A 27,164-nucleotide genomic window follows, 5' to 3' on the forward strand; every position below is an offset into this window, starting at 1 on the left:
AGGAAAGTCCATTTATGCTGCTGCAGAAGAACACGAAGAAAAAATACCACCAGAGGCAGTCGTTCATGCTAAAGTGACAACGACAGTTTTCTGTGGGTCGTAGTGTTTCAAATACTACTGCACTTCATATTTATCGTTCTTTGTAACAGTGTTTTGCAACAATTATAAACGTTGCAAACACCCTATTTTTATAATTTTCTCAATTTCATCATTTGTAAACACTTTGAGCAATGAAATCAACTTTTGAGCGTGTTTCCAACATGATGAGAGGCTAAATCTCCCATAACCAAGGCAATGAGGAAGCTATTTACGCATGAATAATTGGTAACTATTTTATTTTCTCTAATTTATAATTCACTCAATCACTGCTTTTGCAGAGCTTTAAATTGTTTGCGTAATTTTCTTAATTAGTTGTGATTCAATCTGATAGGTTATACTTTGTTTAGTCAATTGATAATCTATGCTTAGGGAATACAATTGATATTTGAGAATATGCCTGATTATTTGTGAGTTCAGAAATAAGGGACTTAAAAGATAATTAGAGTTTTGGGTTATTTACCATATTCATTCATGTGTAATAGTGGAATCAGAGTCTTGGTTATTTTTAATATCTTGAAATCAATTTTGAATTAAGTTTTCTTTGTTTTTAAGTTTTATAAGTCTAAAATCTATTGCTTTCACAAGTCTTGAACGAATCATCTTACTACAACAACTTTGAAAATTACATCAGGGATCTCAACACAACCTTTTTCCATACTAAAGATACCATCCACAGAGCCTGTAACAATATACAACAATCGCAAGATCCACAAAACAACTGGATAAACAAGAAGAAAGATGTTATTCAACTCATTGTAGATCACTACACTCAACAATATACGGCCCCACCAACAGTGATTAGTGAAGATGTTTTTACAAATATCAGACCAAGATTAACTCCAAGACAATCAGGCTTAGTCACAAAGGAAGTAACTACAATGGAAATCAAACAAGCCCTCTTCTCCATAAATTCAGAAAGCGCTCCAGATCCAGACGGCTACACAAGTAAGTTTTTTAAAGTTTTCTGGGAAACAACTCACCAACAATTGATAGCAATAGTTCGAAGTTTTTTTAATAACCTACATATTCATCCTCTCATGAATCACACAAACATAACTCTAATACCTAAAATTGACCATCCATCAAAACCATCTCAGTTCAGACCCATAGGACTCTATAACGTCACTTATAAATCATTTCAAAAATTCTAGTCAACCAAATTAGACCCCTTCTCCAATTTTTAATAAGCCCTTACCAAAGTGCTTTTTTTCCACAAAGATCAATACACGATAACATAACAATTGCTGGAGAACTCTTCCACCATATCAAAACCTCTAACCGCACCAAAGATCCAAAAATAGCTCTCAAACTAGATATCCAGAAAGCCCATGATAGCTTAGATTGGGGATTCATCAAAACCTCCTTTACAAAACTCTGATTTCCATAAGCCTTTATAGACTATATTATGTTATGTGTCACAACAGTTACATATTCAATCAAAATCAATGGTACACCCCATGGATACATCACCCCAACTAGAGGTATCAGACAAGGAGACCCACTATCTTCCTATATTTTCATTATATGTGCTGAAATCCTACCTTCAAATCTAGGAAACCTGCAAAACCAAAATTTAGTTCGGGGACTTAAAATATCGAAAAATCACCACCCATTATTCATTTAATGTACGCGGATGATCTTCTAATCACATATAAAGCTTCCTATCAGAGTAACCATCACCTTAAAATCCTACTACACTCTTATAGCACATCTGCGGGACAGATAATTAATACTTCCAAATCAGTAATCGTCCATCACCCAAAACTAGACCCGCTCAAGATAAAGGACCTTCAACAATTATTTAATATGCCGGCTACCTCAAAACCTCCAATCTATTTATGAGTCTAATTCAAACAAGAAAGAGCATCCAATCAAACCTTTGCTCCCCTCCTACAAAGACTAGCCCGAAAAGCCAAAGGATGGATGACAAAATGCTTAACTCCAGCCGGAAGACTCACTCTCATCAAAACCTCCCTAATTCCCATCACAAATCACATTATGCAAACACAAAATCTACCCAGTAATATTCATAAACAAATAGATCGTATCACCGGGGAATTTTTTCTGGGGGCAAAACTCAACCATTAAAAAACTTCACCCTATAGGATGGGATAAAGTAACAAAACCAATATCTGAAGGAGGATTAGGAATAAGGAACAGCAGTGATCACAATAAGGCACTTCCCATGAAGAGAATCTAAAATTTACATGAACAACCTAACTCTATTTGCGGAAGCCTCTTCAGTGCAAAATATTTCAACCAACAACCAATTCTTTAGGGCATTAACTCAATACTCTCCTCCTCTAGTCCTCAATGGAGACAACTGGCAGCAATTGTCCCTACCATATAACACTTGATTTTCCATCGTATTGGAAACGGATTATCAACTCCCAAAGAAGCCAATTGGATCCACACTCAACAAACCTAAACCCATCACAATACTACCCAATCCGAATGATAGCAAATATCATCGACCCAATCTCTCACTCCTTGAATCATGAAAAATTAAACTCTCTTCCCAATTCCATAACCCAAAAAATGATGAATATCCACCTTCCCCAAAATAGCCCTCAAGACAAAATTATCTGGCCACACTCTAAATCTGGAAACTACATTACCTCATCAGGATACAAATGTCTAACCCAAAATCAACCAACTCACACTCCTCTACCCCCCACCAAATTCTTATGGACTTTACTATGTCCACCGAAAATTCGGCTTTTCTTGTGGAAAGCCATTAATGAAGGATTACCAACCTTCTCACTCTTACATCACATCCATTTGACCAACTCAGACATTTGTCCCAGATGCAACACTGACCCAGAACTAGCAAGTCACCTACTAATTCACTGTCCAACAGCAACTACCACCTGGAACACATTACTCACTCAACTATCCATTACATCAAACTCCAACCCTCCCCACCCAACCTTCACCATTATGCCTCAGACAACCATTTCACAAATCCTGCAACAACCGGCGTCAACTTCTATAATCTCCTCTTTTTGTTTTCTTTTCTGGACCTTATGGCTAGCTAGGAATAACCTAATATACCAACAAAAGCAAACGACTTCGGAAGAAATCCTAGCATGGGCACAAAAACTGCAACAAGAATTTTATGGAGCATTACTCTCTTCACCACCATTCGTACCAGGAGATGCACCATTATTTAACCACCCAACCAGAGACAAAAGGATATCAACAATATCGGTAGGATGGTCCATCCCGCACATCTATTGGATTAAAATTAACACAGATGGAGCAGCCAGAGGTCACCCAGGATTTGCGGGAGCAAGATTCATGTGCAGAGATTCTGATGCACGAACTTTAATGGCTCTAACTCAACCACTAGGAATCAAGACTGCCTTAACTGCAGAAACCTGGGCTCTGCTATTGGCATCAAGAACAGCAGTGGAAAGACAATGGTCAAGAGTTCTCTTTGAAACCGATTCAGAAAACCTTCTACGATTCATCACCTCCTCTGCCCCACCACCTTGGCACATATCGGGAATGATAGAGGAAATAAAAATCATATTTCGACAAATCCCACAGGGTGCTATTCAACACAACTACAGGGAAGGAAATCAAGCCGCAGACGAACTAGCCAATCATGCAGCGGATGGAAGTCAAACAGGGAATTTATCAACTAAAATTTGGGACCAGGCAATCCCATCTTTCATTAGTCAAATTCTATTTTATGATTCCGTGGGTACCACGTACCCAAAACAAATTGTAATCTAACTCCTTTTACTGACATCATGCTTAGAAAAAGAAAAAAAAAAAGTAACCGGAGATTTTCAAACAAATACATGACTAGATTGTTAGCCGAGAAATAGTTTGCACCAAAAAAAGGAAAAACTTCTACTTGAAACCGGTATCTTTCTTTCCATTAGTTCATAGAATAATAGATAGATAGCTCTCTCCTGGAGAGAGAGCAAAGTTTAAAGGGTGTCATTTTGTTTGAGGGAGTTTCTTGAACTGGAAATATCTTTCATGGATTTTTTTATAAAATACATTACTCTAAGGACATGAAACTCTAGGACCCTGGGTACCTTAGCTTTTACAGCCCAAGTTTAATCATTCAACACTACGCCCTAATACTACCATAAATCCTGGATATTACTAACTTCAAAATTACTCGAGCTTGACTAAATTAACTGATTAGCAAATATATCTTCCACTTTAGCAGTAAATAATTTAAAGATATAATCATTTTTGACCAACTCAACCTTTTACAATAAAAGTCGCAAAAAACCAAGAGAAAATTCTAAATAAATATCACACCGACAAATAAATTTACTAAAAAGTAAGAATAAATATTACAATGGTTCTCACGGAAATAAAAGATTAACAAGCACAAAAAAGCCTTACTTATTTCACGTGAAAAGATGACGAGGAAGAAAAACCAAACCCTACACCAACAGATAAGCTGCTAACCACACACCTAATACAACACTAGCCCATCTCCCACCACTGGATCTAATACTGCCGTTATCATCAGCCTCTTGATCCGCTGGCTCACCATCAGGAGACATCGGCTCAGGAGCCAAATCCTCATCCTTATCACCTTTACCTTTAGCTTTTTTAGGTGAATCGGCAGCTTTTTCCGGCGCAGGTGCTGGAGCTGGTGTCGGCGCTAAAGCTTTCTTGAACAATTCTTTAGGCAACAATACCTTATTAATTGTGTAAATAGCTAATGGCATTTCATCGATCAATTTCCCTGTTATTTTCGCTGTAACAGTTTTGGTCTTCAATGTAACAGATTCACCGTCATTCTGAACAGTAAATTGATACGTTTTTCCACCATCAGTAGCCAAAGTATTCACAATACCATTGTTTTGTTTCAACATTTGCATCGAATTATAAGTAGGCAGAGCGTGATAGGATAACAAAGCAACTTTTCCATCATCGGTTAAATTATCGTATTTGGGTTGAAACGCTTTCATTGGATCATCCAGCGGGCAGAAGATAGTTAATCCACCATCAGCATTTTCTTGGAAAGTAGCATATGCTCCTGAAGAGACTAACAAATCTGCAAAAACTTTGCAACCTTGTTTCGACATTAACTCGGTTAGGTTAACCTGTGCAGGACCGGGTGTCGGTGCTTCAGCCTCAGGGGAAGACAAGATCTTGCTGATTTGAATAACTGAGATATTATATGGAATTTCTTTCACTGATTTAACATATTCCGAGCTTAGAGTTCCATCATTATCTTCGGCACCGAGACGGACTTTACCGCCCTTGTAATCTGTAATGTTGACGAAACCTGCTGAACCAGTTGCAGATCCAGTAGCTTGAAACATTGTTGCTGCTAAAGCTGTGCCGTCGGTAATCTGATGGAGTTTTTTAGCACCAAAATAATCAAGAAGGATATGAAAAGAAAGGACATTTTTGAGAGCGTAAAGTGATAGATGTTTTGATAATAGTTCTGCCATTCCTGCATTATCAACAGCACATACTGTGATTGTTTGGCGACTGTTAATTTCTTGTGCTAAATGTGTTTCTGATAGGTAGTGATTGAAAGTTGAGAAATCTGGGTGTTCAGCTAAGATTTTTGTGATGTTATGAGCTGATACAGATGATACTAGAAGTGTCAAAGTGATGAGAATTGAAGCCCCGGTTAAAATCCGGGACATCTCCATTGTTGGTGTAGAAGAGATTGAAAGAGTTTGAGAGAGAAAATGTGAAACAGAAAGAGAGAGATGGGTAAAGTGGAAGAAGAGTGAAGTCTAGAAGTAGTCTCCAGTGAAGTAAGTATAGTGGAATGAATGTGGGGGGTTTTATAAATTACGCTTCATGTTTTCAGTAATTACGGGTACCGCCATTGGTGTTTTGTCTACTCTGTGGTGGGGATGTGTGTGAGATATTGGTAATAGCATAAATGATTATTTCTTTTTGAAACTTCTGAAATACATGATTTGCTTCTGTTTGTATTTTGACCGTTTGTATTTGATGATTAGACGAAAATAACCTTTTAGTTAAAATGTTTTAGTTGTTCTAGATAACCAGATTATGATTACTACTATTGCCTTAATGGGAGAGTCAGGATTTCCACTAATTACTTATTCATTTAAGGAAGAAACTTCAGTTGACTTCCATTAATTCGTGGATAAATGTCTGGGACTTCGATTGTCTACCGGGACTTTGATTTATCCTGGTTCAGCTGGAATACCATGAGGTCCATGACTCGTCTCGTTTTTCGTTTGGGTATGCCGTTCGGCTTCAGTAGCACAATTTTTATGCCCAACAGTTACTTCTCCAACTTAGCCGGATTAGCTAGTACAGAATGAAAAAGAGTGATCGATTGTTATTTCACCAACCGACATAACTCATCGAGTTGATTAATGCAATATGAGAAGGTAATTTTAGGAGTACAGTTTATGACTGGCTCAGTGCTGTTGGGGGAGGCCTAAATGCTAGAGTCTGGACATAAGAAGAAGCAGCTTAAGATTTGCCGGTAGTTATAAAGATACTGTGGGTCTTCCCCATTAGATGCCCTTAACGGCGTCCTTTAGAGCTAAGAAACGGCAGGACATGTTAGTAATTAAAGCAGCCAGGAAGCCTTAAACAAGCCGCTAGGAAATTAAGATATTGCTGTAGTACAATTTATCGAGAGACTGAAACCAGCAGAAATGACGAGGTCACGTGGGGTTAAGCATCTATTGATCGGAAATCAAAGAGATTGATTAGATATAAAACAACGGCATGGAAGAATCATAATAGAAATAGTCAATAATTTATATGTTACCCATATATTTACTATTTACAGAAAATGGGTTATATAGCCAAAACGACAAGTTTTTTGGGTGATATGGACTGGTAGGAATTAGACCTGGGTCAAATGTCTAAAGGAATCTTTTAATGGAGAGAGACTAAATTACCCTCACTTTTCTTCTCCCTCTCTAGACAATATCGATCTCTTATGGAAAGTTACAGAACAAAATCACTCTTTCTTCATCTTCTCCCTTTTTAACTTCAATTGAGTCCCTGATTTGGTTTCGATTACAAACCCACATCTTCCTGTAGATCTTCGTTTCAACACATACACTCTTCCATCTTTATACTAACTCCAAGCAAAACAATATATAAATCGAATTTCCATTTGGATATTACAATTAGGGTTTTCGATTGATCTTAGTTTGATGTAATTGAATCTGTTTTTCACCGAAAAGAAGCTTTTGATACTTGATTTATTCGTTCTCGTTTTTGTATTTCTGGTCATATTGAGGTAAAAAAGAAAATCTGAGTTTGGATAGATCGGGTTTGATTTTCATCTGAAACTCGGATTTCAATTTCAATTACAACCCTAATTTTCTTTAAACATCAGTTTCGGTTGTAAACACTGACTTTTTTTTTCCTATAATTTCAATCTCAGACACCTTCAATTTCAGATAGTTGGTTGTTTGTTTTTTTAATTTCAATCAACTCTCAATTTAAATTCCAATCTTCTCTCAATTCAATCACCATTTTTTGATTTTGAATCTGTGTGTTTGTTAGTTTAACAATTATTTGTTTGTGAATTTGTTGCAGGTGAAAACGTGACAGGACAAAATCACTTAAACGTTACAGAAATTTAGAGAAATTCTTCCTAACAATCATAGCATCCTGGTTAGTTCCCTTGTCACCTTTTTGATCCACAGTGAAGCAAGTCTAGGTATTCTTTTCATACCATCATTGTAAAATAAAACTTGATTCTGTAATAGTGGTGGCTATGTCCATGATTAAGTTCATTCAAAAATGATGGTGGTGATGAAATTAGCGAATTAGTTTGTTTTGAAATTGATTTCATCAATGTTTGATAGTAACATGAAATTGGTTTCATCTGTTCTGGATTGACCTGAAAATTATTTTCATCCATGTTATACTAGGATGAAACTGGTTTCATCTAGTTATAGTCTGTGATGAAACCAGTATCATCATGTTCTAAATTGACCTGAAAAATATTTTCATCCATCTTATACTAGGATGAAACTGGTTTCATCTAGTTATAGTCTGTGATATACTCAGGATGAAACTAGTTTCATATAGATCACTCATTGATATAACTTAATTTCGTCAAAATACTCAAGATGAAACCAATTTCATCTAGTTGTAGTTCTGGATTGACCTGAAATTGTTTTTATCCATGCTATACTAGGATGAAACCAATATCATCCTGTTTTGGATTGACCTGAAATTGTTTTCATCCATGTTATACTAGGATGAAACTGGTTTCATCTAGTTATAGACTGATATATAATTGTATTTTCGTCAAAATACTCAAGATGAAACTAGTTTCATATACTTTACTCATTCATATAACTTAATTTCGTCAAAATACTCAGGATGAAACCAATTTCATCTAGTTGTAGAATGTAATATAACGGTACTTAAGATATGATAAAACCTTGATGTTGATTTACGTCTTCCACATGTTAGGTTTGTGTTTTTGTGATGATTTTAATAAAAGTTAAAGCTTACAGTTTAATTGTGTGTGTACTCTTTACTCTGAATTGATTTTCTTTCAATAAAACGGTACTTCTGATTGTTGCGTTAATCACTTATCTGCATATTCTTCACATTCTTATAATTTAGATGCCAAATGACAGGCAAGAAAGATAAAAAGATGAAGAATGTAGATTCAATAAAGCAGGGGTTGTACATGATTGTGGTGTTCTACATCAAATGCCACCTTTGACCAAACACATGTAAGTATACAAATGATAGGTGTAGTTTGTCTTTGAGAGCACTTTTACAGGTATTGTTGTCATTCTTTTCACATGTGCATAAATATAGATTTTGTATGAGAAAAATCTTGATTTTCCTGTCTATAACTGTTTCACTTGTTAGATTTTGAAGGAGATTGCTATGTTTTTGCTGAGATTGCAGATTACTCTGTGTTTTTTTTCCAATTGTTGTATGGTGTATCCATATACCCTGTTTTATGTTACTTTGTTTTATGAGATTACTCTGTTTTTTGCTAAGATTACTATTTTTTATGAGACTACTCTGTTTTCTGAGATTACTCAGTTTTATGAGATTTCCCTGTTTTATGTTTCTCTGTTTTATATTGCTAAGATTACTCTGATTTTTGCTGAGATTGCTCTGTTTTATGTTACTTCATATTTTCTTTTTTGCTGAGATCGAGATCAAGTAGAAGTTGGTGTTGCTGTTATTCATGAAGTAGTGTTTATCGTGGAAGTGGGTGGACTGGTGATGATATCCTTTGGACTCGATAATCAACTGAAATGGCTGAAATTATGCATACGTAGAAGGAGATTACTCTGTAAAGATGCAGAGTACTCTGTTTTTCTTTTTTCAACATTTACTAACCTAGTAAAAATACTCTATCCATTTGAAGAAGATACGGACATATTTGTCTGTTCAAGTTAATTAATAAAAAATATTCTGGGTGAAATATCCAAATTGACTAATTAAACAATATATTTTTGATTTTTGGTTATATAAACAATTTCAAAAATTATAAATCTATTTCACCCATAAATTATTTGTTTTAGTATTTATGACCAATTTTGTGTACTATTTACCCCATTTTTATCCACTGTACTAGAAACATAAGCTCAGTATTGTATCCAAAGGGCCCGTCACAACATTGATCAACAGTACAATCAAAAATTGACTGATCGAAACCATCAAAGACAGGACAAGACTAGTTGAAATCTCTTCAGTAAAACAATGAGAAGACCGGTTGAACCAAAAAAAACATGGGATGCTAGGGTATTCTCGTGTTTTCAAGTGAATACGAGGGTTAATTGGGTGAGCAGTTATGGAGGGTGGAGGTTATGGTCTTGTGGGACCAAGGAACAGCTCTGTGCGACTACGTACTCAAATGTGCCAGGCTGGTGATAAGTGTAATCATATTAGCTGTTGACACGTGGAACATGATGTCTTATTGTGGAGCAGAGATGCTTCGCCGACAATTGGTCCATCTTTTCGCGGTTTCATTGCAATCGTGTGGGCGCAGTTTTAGAATGCGACATGCAGTCCAAAGCACACAAGGTAAATGAAACTAGTTCAAACTTCAAGCAACTGATTCAATCCTTTCATGTTTACATGGTATAAACTTCAAACATATATATATATATATGCATGACTGTTTTGCATGCAATCCAGCATCCATGGTAGGAAAATAGATCAAAATGATTTCAATGGGCCGGGACTGTGAGAACTGGGAAAGAGGGGTGGGTGGCACAAGACAAGATTACAAACAATTAGAATATATATTTCAAAAGTTTTAACCCCATTCGCACCTAACCGATGTTCCACCATCTTGTTATCAAAAAGTTAAGGAAATATTCCACCGACGGCCGACACTAATTTAATTTTAGATAATTGATATACTTTACATTTGCCGGTCTTGGATTACTGAAAACTTAAGATTTTAAGCAAGCTCAAAATTAATCCTTATGATTTTTTAGCCTTATTTTTACACAAAATTGATCAATTAACTCGATAAGGATAATTTCTGAGTGAAAAAGACATGTAAAATTTGATACTGTTTAAATGGACGAGAATGTAAAAATAGCCATGATGTAACCAGTTTCATCCTACCCATTTTCAAATATTTTTTCTTATTTTTAATTTACATCAGGATGCATCCAGTTTCACCCTCGCTATTTTTTAAGTTTAAGCCAGAATGAATCCAGATTCATTCTTCCTATTTTTTTCGGTGTTCATTTCACCCATACTAATTTTTACTCGTCCATTAACACCATGTTTTAAAAATATTTGGGTAATTGACCCAATTTCTCTTATTTTTATGGTTATACTTATATACAAGTTTTCGATTATTAAACCAATTTAATGAGGAAAACTGAATTGACGAATGTACATTGCTGTTAAAACTCGAAAGAGATTTTCTTTTTGTTTAATTTTGGATGGAAAGATTAATATATTGATAATTGTTAGTAGAAAGTTGTGCATTTTGGGGTCAATGGTGTAAAGTCTTGGATGCTAGTGCTGTTTTTCCATACCCTGTGATTAGGTCTATATACCAACTAGTAGTATTCATTAGGGCTGCACAACGGGTAGGGTGGGTAGGATATGACATATACCCGTTACTCTATCCGTTTACTGGCGGTTAAGAAAAATTTTACCCGCCACCCTACCCGCCATTAAACGGATAAGATCCTACCCAACCCATTTTCTGGCGGGTCGGGTAGGGTAGGATGGCGGGTATAACCGTTTACTACCACCAGCACAATTCTTCTTCCATGTAGCTCCAAGCACCATCTATATCACCTGCATTACAAAATTTCAGCTCCTTTTGTAACCACCGTCTTCTGCTGCTTCTTTACAGTGCCCATTTCAGATCCATCTAAGATGCTTCCATAATTCCTTACCTGTAACCAATGGCAGAAACCACTTCAAGCACCAACATTACCATTGCAGCAGCTCAAGCCTGCTCCTGCCATCTCAACAGAGCCTCAACCACAAGTATAAACATGTCTAACAATGGACATGCGAAACACAACAATGATGGTCCATGGTACTGCTAAACCACAGAGAAGCACCAGAATAACTTGTATATCTAGTAATCACTTGATTAAGCGTAGAAATAGATGTTGTGCTAGTAGACCAACGATGAATTTAGAAACAAAAGCATAACCACAAAAAATGTACAAACAAAAGTATTCTCAAGAAAAGAGTTGTATTCTTTTTGAAATAGACGATGAATCCCAGCCCAATTCCATGTTCTTCACGTGACCTTGTTCTTCATATAACAGTATCATCACCAAAAGCTCTTCATATTGACCTTCTTCTTCAATCATCATCTACGATGATGGAATAAGTACTAAGGTCACCAAATAAATCTGCATACAAGTTATCTCTTGTTAGATTCAGTCATAATAGTGAATGATTTGATTCAAAGTTCAGTCATAATACCAACATCAAGTAATATCACAACAAGTTCTGTATCTGTTAGAAGAGAGATATCACAACATCCTACTATGGAATACAATATCACAACAAGTTCAGACTTTTGGTTCAGTCACAATATCAAGTAATATCAGAACATAATTCAGTCATAATACCAACATCAATTAATAATACCAACATCCTACTATGGAATACAATATGGGTAAAGAAAAATTGTATTCCATAGTTCTATCACAATATCTCCAAAATGCAAGATGGGTAAAGAAAGAAGAGAGAGGGAAGAGGAGCACTCAGGTTTCAGACTTTTGGTTGGTTCACTATTTCAACATGCAATCGCAACAGTGGACAGTCTCATTAGAAGAGGAGTGGCAATTACAGATGAGAATGGACCATCTTATGGGTAAAAAAAAAAACAACAGTGGACAGTCTCAAACTGGTTTCTGTTCATTTCATTTAAGGAACTCATATGCTTCAATTTTTTTTCTTTTGAAGGAACTCATCACTTGTTGGTCTGACATCCTTATGCTTATGCTCGTCTCTTTATATTCTAAGCTTTAGATTCAGGAATATACATATGGTTATACTATATTGTAAGAAACTGAAAACAGCAGAGACTTGACAAATGTAGGAGAATCAATGTAGGAAAGTTGTATACCTGACTCTAAGACGTCATCCTCCTTCTCTTCAGCTCCAAATGTAGATGGATCCATATCAATCGGTGTCCTTAACCAGTTTTGTAGGAGAATCAATGCTTCCACAGTTCGGGGTTTTAAAGAACTTCGGAAATGACCAAGTATTCGCTTTCCACTACTGAAAGCAGATTCACTTGCAACTGAAGAGACGGGAATAACAAGTATATCTCTTGCTATAAGTGATAGAATATCAAATCTTGCAGCATTGCTTTTCCACCAAGTGAGTATATCAAACTTCGAACCATTTTTATTGTCTTTTGTTGGTGAGTAAATCTGTTCCGATAAGTATCTTTCCACCTCTGATTTGTCAACATCCTCCGTTATAGATAACTGGGTTTTACGTTCTTCTCTATGGGCCTTATGTCTTCTCTTTCTATGCGACGTAGAACTAGAAATACAACTCTCTTGACTAGGACTACCACCAGTATCACCTACGAACTCCGACGAGGCTAACACACTTCCTACACCTATATATTCTGCCTTATAAGCTGTGAATAATTCATTAAAATCCTTTTTCACTTCATCTAACCAATTGTTTACCAATCTTTGTTTCATCCAAGGAATATCATGCACAATCAGGTCTTCTAGTATTACTTGCAGTCCACGTTCCTTTTCTCTTGGGTCAAAAAGCACAACAATAAACAATAAAGGATTCATGTTCTTATGCTCACCCCAATACTTGTTGTATTTAAGTAACATCTTCTACATAAGTCATAACACCTACTACATGCAACATGTTCTTACAATATGATGTTAACAGATTATGAAAAGAGACGATCAATAAAGCATGTTATTTATCATGTTGCATAGGCAGTTGAAAAATAAGAAGCATGTTATTTATCATGCTTCATTGTTTTGGCAATTCTTGCTTTGGTTGTGTTTTCAACTGCACTGGCACTGACAACCCATAAGAGTCTTATGATAAGACCATAAATAAAACTCAGTTGAATGGTTTCAAGTATTAAGTAAAGTTTTACCGTAAAACTAGACAAGTATGTAGTATTAAGTAAACTACGATCACACCGTGCAGGCAACAATAGATTAATGGACAAGACAACAAAACAGTGAGCAACAATGTTCCAAGACAACAAAACAGTGAGCAATAATAGATTAATGGCCAAGACAACGAGACCCTGAAAGATGAATATGAGATTGACAAGAGTAAGGTATACAAATATAACTTGAAACCCTACTTCAATTCAGTTCAGTTTTGGGGAACAAATGAGTAGATGCAATCAATAGCACAAAGTACCTGCAACTCTACCTCTGATTATGACATACATGTACATCAGACTGCCAGAAGTTTCAACTGTTACCGTCTACTGTCTACAAAAAAAATAAGAAACAACTATAAGTTTAACCTTCATCATGATACATCCGAATGCAGATGATTCAATCACATTTACAAAGTTTAGACCAGATATAAGAAATAATAAGGTCTGCAGAAAACAAAGGCTAAAAAGAAAGAAATAAAATGACCAAGAGTGCAAATATGAAAGCACTCTTGGTCATTTTCTCATTACTTTTTTTTGTGAATCATCGATCAGCGAAAAATGCATTTAACTTAAGATACAGATAATTGAATAATAATTCCATAGGATGTATTACACTATATACATGACAATACAATGTCCGAACATCATAACATTGTTAACCTAGTGGTTGTACTAGCTTGTTAGCCAACTTCAACAACAACTTCACATGGAAGCAGTAGTAGCAGGACATTTGACAAACATTTAGAAACCCACCCACCTTGCTGATCTTGGAAATGGTGTTCCCAGCAGGAATCTCTTTACTAAACAGTTTCTTTGCAATCTCCTCTGGAAAATCAAACACCGCGCCTTGAATCTGCAATAATAAAACATTTGTTACGACAAAACGAACGTTACAATTAAGAGTTGGCACTGCAAAATACATGTGACACTAAGATGCGATGTAAGCAAAACCTAAGTCCATCATAACCAGATGGTAGAGTGGATATATTCTTTTCTAAGCTAACACAAGAATCAAGGTGCGCATAAAAGGGCTCACAAGAAAAACACAGAAGCTAGAAAAGTCCACAGAAACTGCAGTTTCTTATGATTTTACATATTTGAGGTAACTCAAATGAGACGAAAAGGAAAAGGGTTCTTCAACTAATGTACAAAGGTAATGAGCTGCAAGACAGAAAATGCTACATTATTGGCTTCCAAAAGGAGTTTTGAATACCGAATTGGCATTCAAAAAATAGATTTAGTACCCGTTTGAAATATTAAAACTTTTTACATTTAAAGACATGGGTTTTAACTATTAAGTTTGAGTAAATTTCTACGAGAAATTCATCAATCAGTTAACATGCATGTTGATTTCTCAGCTAAATTCCTAGATCTTATTACTCAACTGATTACTCATATGAAGACGGAGATGATTACTGAGATTGAAACCCAAATCAAAACACAAATTGAAATCTTTAAACACTTACATCTTCATATCGAAACCCTCAAAACCTCAAACTGCACTTGCATCCTAGAACCCTAAATTCTCTTCTGCAGAGATAAAGAAAGTGGATTGAAATGAGCAAAAAATAGATTCAAACACATAAGACACAAATCGAACACACAAATCACTTACATCTTCAGCTTCAGATCGAAACCCAGACTTCACTTCTTCTACAGAAAATCACCACTTCGCTACTTCGAATGAAAACAGAGAAAAATGGTTCAAATGAAAAGTGATGAAATGGTTCGATAGAGAAAATCCATTTACTTTGAATTTACCCCTATTATATTTTAAAATAACAAAAGAATAGGCAGGAGGAGAAAACAATACAAGGGTTACTTTGTCTTTTCAGTATTAGACGGGTAGGCGGGTAGGGTAGGATAATTTCGAGCTTTATCCGTCACCCTACCCATCTAACGGCGGTTAAGAAAATCTTTACCCGTTACCCTACCCGCCAAATAGTGGATAGGATAGGATACGGTTAAAACACTGGCGAGTAGGGTAGGATTGGCGGATATGGGTAGGGTATGTGCACCCCTAGTATTCATTTATACTTTGTTAGCTTGCTCAAGACTTGATGATGATAAAATGACAATGAAAATGATAGGTATGTTAGCTTATTAGCTGTATGTATCTACTCGTAAGTTAGCAGTACTAATAAGTTAAATAAAATACTAATAAAGGTGCAATCAAATAAATTGTCTTCCCCACTCTTTGTTTGTCCTTTATTTTTTCTTTTGAAACCAAGTGGAAACGCAAGTAACATGACAAAAGAGAAAGACATTCAAAGAAGGAGAAGAAGAATTAAAGGTATCTTCCAAGAGAATTAAGGAACAACATCACATTACAACTCATGTTCACTGGATAGATAAATAGTTAAGATTACGCCAACAATAACAGTACAAATGCTGGCAATTAACAAAGGTATAAGAATGATTAACTCATCAGTCATCGCCATTATATTTCCCATGGCTGCAATTTCGTTTCCTTAGTTGTAATAATCAAAAAGAAATGATTAGGTATAAGTATGACCCACTCTGCTAGATAAACGATCCAATATTGTAAATGATCAGATATCCATGTAGAACATCCCCAATCTAGCTGTAGTGTCGGTGTGGTTTGAGGAAAAAAGAAGATTCTGATTTAGAGAGAAGAATGTCATTTAAAATACTACTAAAAGATCGCTATTTTTGATTGAAGTTGATCCATAAGCCCACAATGAATGAGCATATGTTCCAGGAAATAAATACTTCACTTGTACTTTGTCCTTGCCTTGCGCGGCGCTTTCACTGGTTGAGTTGCTTGTGCTCCCACATTTTCCCATGGCATGTTGGGATAACTCTTTTGAGAGTGAAAAGCATTACGACTTCATATAACTTAGTGGGGATGAGCATTGGCCTGAATACAATGACCAATCAAGAAAACAGTGGTTTTCTATGAATGGAAAAAAAACCATGACAAAACCGTCATTCACAATTTTTCTTTTAATTTATGGGTTTTTGTGGGCCCAGTCTTTCGGGAAACGTGCAGGAAGAGGCATTATGTGTGGCGGTTTTTTAGTATGATTTTCTCTCGGTCTATACTGACTTTTTGTCAAGAAAAAGGAAAAATAAAAGACTTGAATTTGCATCTCAATTGTAAGCCCTAAATAAGGAAAACCTCTCTCCTGTGAGCTATGCAACGTCACCCTGGCGTTTGCATACTAGTTCTTCCTACATTCATGTCCCTGAAAATCTTATTCCTAATTTTAATCTTTTTATCACTCATCAATCTTTCATTCTCTTTGTTATTCTCATTAGCAGTTACCTCACCTACAAATCCCTGTTATTTCTTACCACAATTTCTTATAGAAAATCAGGATTAAACATAGTTGTTTCAAACACTAAGAACTACAATTACCTTAAAGAGTTGCTTGACATAAACTGCATACATTTCTTTAAGTTCAACGTTAAAAATTTTCAGAGTTTCATTAGACATTAAATCAAACCAAGCTTTCCAATCACTGGAATTTCAAAATACCAAAGTACCAAATTCAACTACAAACATCCAGATACCAACAATCAAGCCCCATTGACTACAAGTCCACACAACATCCATCAAAACTCCTGCAACCCTTCTAGCTATACACCCACAAAAATAAACACCCCCCTTAACATCAACACTGATCTATTTCACAAACTTAAAAGAACTAGAGAAAAAGCCGACCGAACTTACAACCAAAAAGAGAAGAAGAAACTTCACACCATCTGCATCACCATCAAAAAAGTAAGGAAGAATAAAAATTACCAGAGAAATTGTTTTGTTAAAAACTTGTTGATCGTTTTCAAGATTTATGCAAAACCTAAAAATCTAGCTTTCCCTGGTAATTCTGAAGAGATTACCACAAATACTCTTCATCAGTATCTCATTCCTCTTCTTTATAACGCTCGCTATCACCACTGTCAGATGGAGCAGGTGAAGTCCCACTGGAAGACGATTCTTCATCACTGTCCTCATGTGATTCCCCCTCATCATCCTCAGTTTCCTCATCAACCGAATCAGCAATACGTCTGCTTACCCTTATCATGCTTGGTTCACCTTCACTCATGGTGCGTGCAAAGATTTTGGGGTTGGCAAGTTCGTAATCGAATTGGCTCCTCAACTTCCTTTCATGATAAACCTCCATCCTACGCTTATCCTATGCAGCATCAGATTCGAGGTCACTGGTGTTCACCTCTTCTACATCATACTCAAATCCGCCAGAAGCCTCGGAATCACTCTCAGTTGCACTTCCATATTTGGGGGCTTTGGCATGCTTCTCTGCCCATTCCTCATCCTTTCTTTCTCGCCATGCTAAGAATTTGGGTAGCCATGCAGAATAGAGAGCCTCAACTCTTCGCTCTTTTATGAGACGAGCAGCTTATTCTTCTTCTCTTTGATGTATTTGTGCTTGTATACGACGATCAATTTCAGACTGAGTTTCATCTCTCAATCTCTGCAAATCTCTCAAACTCAAAGAAGGAATTAATTACTTTGCTTGGGAATATTCAGGAGACTCAGGTGGTGCAACAGGAAGGTTACCATTGCTGTTTGGGAAATTTTGACCAGGAAGATCAGCCATTTTCTTCAATTAAACTCCTTAATCTAAACCTTTCCTTTTCTGAGGAAAACTACTCTCAAAATGATAACCTCTCTGCTAATTACCCATTTAAATACCCATTTGTGTCTATTCAATTCCATTTATGGCGCTTAGTTAACCGTCATGTCTCTTTGTTTACCACACCCATTCAAAGCCATGCGTACCCCCTTCACTCTAATAACCATCATTACCCTATCAAGACCTATTTTCAACACCTAATCTTTATTATCGCTTTTACTCCCCTTGGAACTTCCATTAAGGGAGGCTTTGGTGGGTTACCAAACTTTGAAATTTTTCTTTGGGGTCTAATTAAAATTTTATGTTTTATGCAGACTAGAAGAAGGCAGCATCAGTTGGGAGGCACCATTGCGATTTGGGGCATGTCAGGAAGATGTGTTACTAGCTCTACTATTGAACCAAAACACTCAATGGACCCTCAACATTAGTCCTTTTAACCATCCACCCTAACATAAACTTTCCCTCCATTTTCCTACCATTATTACATTTGGCAGTTTACATCATCACTTAAACGTCAGCCCAAGAAATGACAAATCCCATAAATATCCAACAACCTCAATCCATGTCATGCACTCCCAATCCAACCTATTTCAGAAGATCCAACAATGTATTATTGGGTCTGTCCATATGTGGTTTTCCTTCCACAATACTCACGTGAATACTCTAACTCGAATAATACACATAAAACTTGGATATGAAAGTGACATTCCATATGTTAACTCCCCTACCCAAAGCAAACTTTGCAGCACAACTACAACTAACTTACATCAATTTTCTCCTGGAATTTTCACAGCCCATAGTCAACAATTTTCCCATTCCCTTTTTAAGGTTCAAATTCAAATACAAACAAAACCCACATGTCTATCCTTCCTTCATATTGTCTGCATCCAATATCATAACAGTACCAACAAGAGATCCTTTCTCTACACTTGTTTTTTATATTAGTTACTTGGAAACCTGATCTCCATCAATCCATATTCATATATATCTGATTCTCTTACATGATGGAAATCTCACACCCCTCAGAGAACACTCAAAACCTGAACCAAGAGATTCAAACCCTTTCTGCTCAAATGACTGAGAAACTAACTCTACCATCTTCTCTTACTAAACCAGTCTTCATTGATAAGAAAGTTGTCTTAGCCGAAGCTGATACCAATTGGAAATGGTGTATGGTGGGATATGCTTGATGTGAAACGTTGATCCCAACCTCTTCCATCAGATTTTATATCTGTAATAACTGGCCTTTAGCTCAACACCCAACCATTACTACCTTTAATGGCCAGCAAAACAAAGTTCTTATCCGTTATCTATCTGAAGAAGATTTTAACATAATCAATTCTCAAAAACCTTGGTTCGTCTGTGGTTATCTAATGGTGCTAAAAGTTGTTCCTGTGGAAGGCTGGCCTCCAAACCATCAACTCATATTTGATGAAGAAATCATGTGGTTCATTTTATGCAACATTCCAAATGAATTTACTGAATTCGAAGATCTCCAGAAACTAACCCTCAACATGGGGGAACTGATTGAAGCCCAAAATCCTTTTGGTAAACATCCTCTTATGAAGAATGTCAAAGTATGAATTAGAATCCCAGTGCAAAAAGCTTTGCCAACAGGTATCCCTATCTTTACAAGTAGTAGAAGTGAACCTTTCCTGATTGAATGCAGAAATATCAAAGTTCCAAGATATTTATGCACCTCTTGTCGCATTCTTGATCATAAAGATCAAAACTTCCCTGCTTGAAAACTAAAGCAGAAAAAAATCAAAGAAATTGATGCTCACTACAGCAACAATACCCTCCCAGCTGTCTCAAAGTTAATGATGCCTCCTGCAGTCAAGCAAGTTTATTCCTCCTCTATTATCATTACTGATATTATTATGCAGCAAACTGAAGTTATACCAGAAACACAGATTGAATCAACTGCTATTGAATCGTGCAATAAAGGAAAAGCTGAAGCTATAAATCAAAGGATGGAAAATAGTTTTCAGAAGAGCTTATCAAATACTTTTAAAATGGGCCCTTTCGTGAACAGATCCACCACTCTGAAGATCTTGGATTCCTGTTCAGAAATATATGACCCAGTTAGAGAATGACCTACCAATTGTTCTAAAGAAAGTTACTAATCAAAATGTTACTGTTGCTGCTTCTATCTTTGGTTCTGAGACAACTCCTAGTGGTCCGATTCGTACCACCAATTCTTCAAGAAGATTCAAAATTGTTGCTATCCCAAATACCAGCCCAATCATCACCAGAGGAACAACTAATTCTGCAGAACAAAATGCTCTAGCAAACCTCAAAAGAAAGATTAATCACAAAGCTGATTTACGGAAACGTACCAGAGCTAATTCTAGTTTGACTAGTATAACAACTATCCCTGGAGAACAAATCTCTACTGAACCTGATTATGCTCAGCTATGTCCTCCAATTACCAAATTGGGGGAACTTCCATAAATTGATCCCTCAACTTGTTCTATCAACACCCAACCAATCCTTAACTCTTTTGGGAGCTATAATGTACCTGCTGACACTTCCCCAAGCAACAATGTTGTCCGCAATAATTCCCTTCTCAATGCTACCAGTTGTAGTCTCGATTCCTCCCAAATGGCTTCTCAAAGTGGTGATGGTACCAGTGCTTCTCTTGATGGTGGATCTGACTCTACCACCCAGGTAAACTACCCTCACCCTACCCCTTCTATTGATATTGCTCAAAATACCATAAATCTTTTTCCTGTCAATAATGTCAATCTGATTGCCTGGAACCTTCGTGGCTTTGGTAAAAAATCTGCTAATAAGGAGCTTAGCTTACTTTGTAAGAATGTCAACCCTGACATTATTTTCCTGTCTGAGACTAAAATGAATAAAGACATGGCAACTAGAAAATTAAGAAACATGGGATTTACTTGTACTTTTAATGTACCCTGTGTTGGTAGAAGTGGTGGTCTTGCTCTTGCTTGGAAGAAGGAGGTTCACCTAAACGTTATTTCATCCAGTCTGAGGGGCATCTATGTTACTTCTACTGACATCATCCATTCCAAGACCTGTCATATTCATTTCATATATGGAGAACCTAATAGTAGTTTAAAGCAAGCCTTTTGGGAACAACAATGTCAACAGAATACCTCCTCTTTAGATGAACCAGTTTTATTTATAGGAGACTTCAATGCTCTATTAGGTACTGAAGACAAAAATGGTGGTCTAGAAGTAGATGATCCTGATTTCGAAAACCTTAGGAATTTTTGTACTATTTTTAATATGTATGATCCTAGTTTTTCTGGTCCTAGGTTTACTTGGTATAATATGCAACAAGGCCCTGACTTGATCCTGGAAAGATTAGATAGATGTCTGATTAACCAAACTGCTGAAGATCTGTTTCCTAAACTTTATGTTAACAATCTTCCTAGGGACTCTTCTGACCATTGCCATGTGGATAGAGGATCCTACTTGCAGAGACATTATAGTTAATTCTTGGTCTGTTAATGTGGTAGGTTCCCCAGCCTACAAACTTAAAGCCAAGATTTTAAGTACTAATAAAGGATTAAGAGATTGGAATAAATCTTCCTTTGGTAATACTCAAACTAATATATCTACCATTAGGAAAGAGTTGACTGACCTCCAAGTCTCTATTCCTACTGACACCAGTAATACTTCTAGACTTAAAGCTAGACTTGAATATCTGTATAACTTGGAGGAATTATATTGGAAGGACAAATCTAGAGAAGTCTGGCTCTTGGAAGGTGACAGAAATTCACCATATTTCCATAGAGTAACTCTCTTTAGAAGAAAAAGAAATGCTATTAGCTGGATAAAGAACTCTTTGAATACTATTCTAACTGATAGAGATAGTATTGGAAATTCTTTCATAGATTATTTCAAAGGCCTGTATTCCTCCCAACCTCAGCAATTTCAGGATTAAATCCTTGCTGACCTTCCTGTTAAGTTCTCCGATGAATACAATGCATCCTTAAATACTCCTCTGACCCCAGAGGAAATTAAGAATGTTGTCTTTCAAATGGGGAAAAAAAAGGCTCCAGGCCCTTATGGTTTTAAAGGCTTGTTTTATCAAAAACACTGGGATATAGTGGGTGATATTGTTGTTGATATGACTCAAACCTGCTTCAGGACAGGTAACATTGCTAAGGTTTTTAATCATACCAACATAGCCCTCATCCCCAAATTCCCTCTTGCTGAGCTGGTAACCCAGTATAGGCCTATTGGCCTTTGTAACTTCATTTACAAAATTCTTTCCAAAACTCTGACTAATAGACTGAAACCTTTTATGAACAATATTATTTCTCAAAATTAAAGTGCTTTCATCCCTAAGAGGAGCATTTCTGATAATATTTTGCTATCTAATGAGGCCATTTATGCTGACAATCATAATGACAAAGTTGAGGGCATAACTTCTATTAAACTTGATATGTCTAAGGCTTATGATAAGCTTGAATGGGATTTTTTGGAAAAAGTTTTAACTAAAATGGGTCTTTCCAATCACTGGGTTAAACTGATAAACCAGTGTGTCTCTACTGTGTCTTATTATGTCCTTATTAATGGTATCCCCACTGGTTTCTTCTAACCTGAAAGAGGGTTAAGGAAGGGGGACCCTCTCTCTCCCTACCTTTACATCATTTGTTCCAAAGCTCTTTCTTCTTATATTGATAGTCTGCAAAAGAAAGGTGTCTTAGAAGGTATAAAAGTTTGCAAAGAGGCCCCTGAAATGACTCACCTTTTGTTTGCTGATGATTCCCTTCTGTTTTCAAAAGCTACTACAAAAAAAATTCAAGTTATTAAAGATTATATTCAAAAGTATTGTCTTGCCTCTGGACAAAAAATCAATTTTGAAAAATCTGGCCTTTTATTTAGCAGGAAAATCCCTGAACATAGGAAAGCTCTTTTGCCTAATATTCTAGATATTGAAAGCAAAGATTTAGGAGAAAAATATCTTATCACTCCCACCGTGTTCCAAGCTTCTAAAGCTCAGACCCATATGGGTATTCTCCAAGCCATTGATGCCAGAATTTCTATCTGGCTTCATAAGCTATTATCTCAAGCTGCTAGAACTACCCTTATCAAGCATATTGGTCAAGCCATTCCTCTTTTTCAAATGGGGGCTTTTCTTATTCCTAAAAGCCTTTGTAAACAAATGAATTCTCACCTCTGCAAATTCTGGTGGGGTGAAACTTTAGACCCTAAAGATAGAAAGCTCCACCTCCTTGGATGGGATGTCTTATGTTCCCCTAAAGCTGAGGGAGGTATGTGATTTAGAAAGGCTGAATTAAACAATCTAGCAATGCTTGCTAGAAATGCCTGGAGAATCTTAGGAAATCCAAACTGTCTTCTGGCCACTGTTCTTAAGGCTAAGTACTTTACTAAAACTGATTTTTTAAATGCTAAATGCACCTCCAAATGCTCTTGGACATGGAAATGTTTGCATGCCATAAAGGAACTCATAAAACCTTTTATTTCCCTGGATTGTTGGGGATGGTCAATTTATTGACCCATGGTGTGATAAATTGATTCCTTCTCTAGGGTCTGCTACACCCAACTCTCTTGTTCCTCCTGATCCTAGTATTAAAGTTGCTTATTTTATTGATTCTCATACTAGGAGTTGGGATGTGTCCAGACTTAACACCCATTTTGATAATGCTTCTGTTCAGAAGATTATCTACATTCCCTTAAGCCAGCTTTGCACCCCTGATAGGAGGGCTTGGGATCTTCAAAGAATGGCAAATTTTCCTCTAAATCTGCCTACTTGGGGCTCAGAGGCCTTAGGCCTTACCCTTGTAAAAACCTTTGGAAGATTATTTGGAAAGTCAGAGTTCCTTACAGAATTCAGGTCTTTCTTTGTAGAGCAACTAAAAATGCTTTGTCCTCTAGAACTGTTCTTCACACTAGAATGCCTATGCATAGTATGGATTGTCCTAGGTGTTCTGATCCTCATGAAACTATTATGCATGATTTTGTCACTTGCCCCTTTGCAAGTAGAGTCTGGTTTATCTCTGATTTTCACATTAATACTCAATTTTTTCAAAACAAATCTTTTACTGTTTGGCTCTTGTTTTGGTTAATTGACTCTCAGTCTAAATTATTTGAGGATAATCAATGTCTCTTTGTGGCCATCATTTGGTTTCTCTGGACTAGTAGAAGCAATTACATATTCCAAAACATTAAGGAAAACTTTACTGTTGTCCTTGCTAGAACTAGAGCTATGCTCCTCACCAGAAATTCTAGGAATCATAGTAGTTCTATTCATCCTACCTTGCATGTTAGTATTTGTGATAAATGGATGCCCCAAAATTTTAGTTAATTAAATGTAATACTGAAGGTGCCTTTGATGATATTACTGGAGAAAATGGTGCAGGGTATGTGATGCGAGATTTCTCAAAAAAAGCAACCTTTTGTGCTTGTTTAGTCTTTGATGTTCATTTTGTTGAAGAAGCTGATGCACGAGCAATCTGGGTAGTTCTGAAGAAAGTTGTAGAATAACACTTAAATCATATCATCATTGAAAGCGATGCAGAAAGTTCTCATTGACGAATTTGCTGCTGGAAATTTTGATGGGGATTCGTGGACAGATGCTATCTTTAAAGACATTCTCTTTTTTTCATCTAAGTTATCTGCTTGTATTTTTAGTTTTCAACCTAGAAGTTGTAATTCAGTAGCTCATGAACTTTCCCAGTGTGTAAAACAAAATAATTCTACCATGTCCTGGTATAAACCCCCTGTTTGGATTATTTCAACAATCAAGGAGGACTATTAGCCTTTTCGAAGGCCTTTGCTTATTAAGAAAAAAAACAATTGTAAGCCCTAAATGTGCGATATAAGAAAATGACAAGAAGATAATTTTTTTTTTGTTAGATTTTTAAGACTACACCCACACCCAATCCAAAATTTGTTGGATTTTAAAAATAGCATCAGCATCCAATTAGTGAACGGTTTGGGCACACATCCATAAAAACGCGGTTGGTACGGATCAAATCAAAGGATTTCGGGCCAAATGCTCACCCATGTAGCTTAGATATTTTCACGTGAACAACGACAATCGGGTCAAGCCCATGGGGTTGAGTTCGGTGACAAAGTGTCAAATATAACATCCACATTTTTTTCACTTGTTCAAGCTGCCATATGTCATCCACTGGAGTGGAAAAATGGAAGGCACACCGTCCACGATTATTCCATGTCACTCACCCGGTTTAAAGTTAGAATCCGAACTCGTACGTAGAAATGGTATATGGCTGAATAACAAGCTCATAATATCACTAGGCCAAAACAATATGTAACCAACCAATTGGACCTTTCGACCAGTAGGAACAATAAAAATAAGCATTGTTGTTGTAATAGCTAAATATCGGCAGATGGAGGTAGCGTCATCTCAAGCTAGAATGTACCCAAAGATTGATTGGAGAAAATCATGGAATCAACTTCTCGGCCTCGACACAGTAAAAGAGAAATCTACCACACCCACGTGAGAAGCGAACATGTGTGAAGCATGTGTCGCATCCAACATAGTAGCGTGTATCGGGAGATAAGGTATTAAATGCCACTGACCGAGCACGCGTGGGGAGCAGGAGAGTCAAGTCATGATGGGCCCGAAGTCAGAAGGATGACAGGATCAGATCGGGTAATTAATCCACATCGGATGAGACACTTATATCAGGCGATGACATATCAAAAGGTATACTCTTCAGGTGAAAGGACATCTAGTGGCGGGAGAAGACATCAGCAATCACCCGATAGGATCATCAAAGTTGATAAAATAATATCAACACTTTAATCTTGTTGTATGTGCATCTCAGCCTATAAGTACACACCCTTTTGTTGAGACAAAGGCATGTTATGGCGAGTGTATGAGTAAGGAGAGAGACTAAGTATTGTTGAGATCTATCATCTTTGTAATTTGGAAGAAATAATAACATTCATCCTTTCACCCCCATGGACATAGGTAATCATACCGAACCACGTATATCTTGTGTTCTTGTGTGTCTCTTTACTTATTTATATTGCAATTACTTCATCTTGAATGCTAGATGTAGGATATATTACTTTCTACAACTACAGTTGAAACATGGAATAAGGTGACTAATTTAGCTCGTACTAGTTTGATTCTCAGAAATTGCTTTGGCCTTTGCAGGGAAATCAAAGTCAACTGAATCAGAATCCAAACAAGTGAGGAGAGGATATCATCGCAACAATTAATAGTGTACAATGGAAAGAAAAACTGGGAGAACTAGTGACCCAGATAGAGCCAATCTATAGCTGTCTCACCAATGTAGTAAGCAAGAACACAATCCACATGGAATTAATGAGGAGCGGTACTTTTTTTTGTCAATTATGCATCTTAAAATTTGAACCAAGAGAGAAAATCAGGCAGGCATCAAATGGTTTCGGATATGTTGTTCCTTTCTTGCTTCATATCTCTTGCCAAAAGACATCTTTACTCATCTGATTTTATTTTTCTTCAAAAATTCGATTATATAATTGTTAGAAAATTGCTCGGCTGAATCCATAGGCATTGCCATGTCAAGCCTGGAATTATTAAATTGAAAAAATTAAAATAATCTACTCATTTTATTATTCTTAATGCACATTTTATAATATACAAAGCTAGTGGTCTTACTGATATATACCCGTAGACACCATCTTCTCTTAGTACCTATTAATGAGCCTTTAGTACAATAAGTATTCTTTAAAACTATTTTACAAACCTATTCCCGTAATTCTTAACAATCAGTGTAGCTTTTTATAAGATACAATATACTCAAAAAATATAAAAGGTCTTGTTCAGTCATATCATACAAAATGTGCAGTCCTTTACCTAGAATCTCTCTGTTAAATCTTTGATGGACCTTGTCTAACGGTTTTACTAGGTGTACCATTTT

General features: G+C 36.4%; 2 protein-coding genes across 2 annotated transcripts; one reads left to right on the forward strand and one right to left on the reverse strand.

Moving 5' to 3' along the window:
* Positions 1–4,292: 4,292 nt before the first annotated feature.
* LOC113288181 (fasciclin-like arabinogalactan protein 1) lies at positions 4,293–5,845 on the reverse strand. Its single transcript, XM_026537136.1, has one exon. It carries the CDS (start codon positions 5,739–5,741, stop codon positions 4,512–4,514), a length of 1,230 nt encoding a protein of 409 aa, XP_026392921.1. The 5' UTR covers positions 5,742–5,845; the 3' UTR covers positions 4,293–4,511.
* A 15,044-nt stretch (positions 5,846–20,889) lies between these two features.
* Positions 20,890–22,201, forward strand: LOC113290991. Its single transcript, XM_026540572.1, has 2 exons — positions 20,890–21,628; positions 21,690–22,201. The coding sequence occupies exons 1-2, from the start codon at positions 20,890–20,892 to the stop codon at positions 22,199–22,201; spliced, it is 1,251 nt and encodes a 416-aa protein (XP_026396357.1).
* Positions 22,202–27,164: the final 4,963 nt, after the last annotated feature.

The sequence above is a fragment of the Papaver somniferum genome, chromosome 6 (genome assembly GCF_003573695.1).
Source record: "Papaver somniferum cultivar HN1 chromosome 6, ASM357369v1, whole genome shotgun sequence".
NCBI lineage: Eukaryota > Viridiplantae > Streptophyta > Magnoliopsida > Ranunculales > Papaveraceae > Papaver > Papaver somniferum.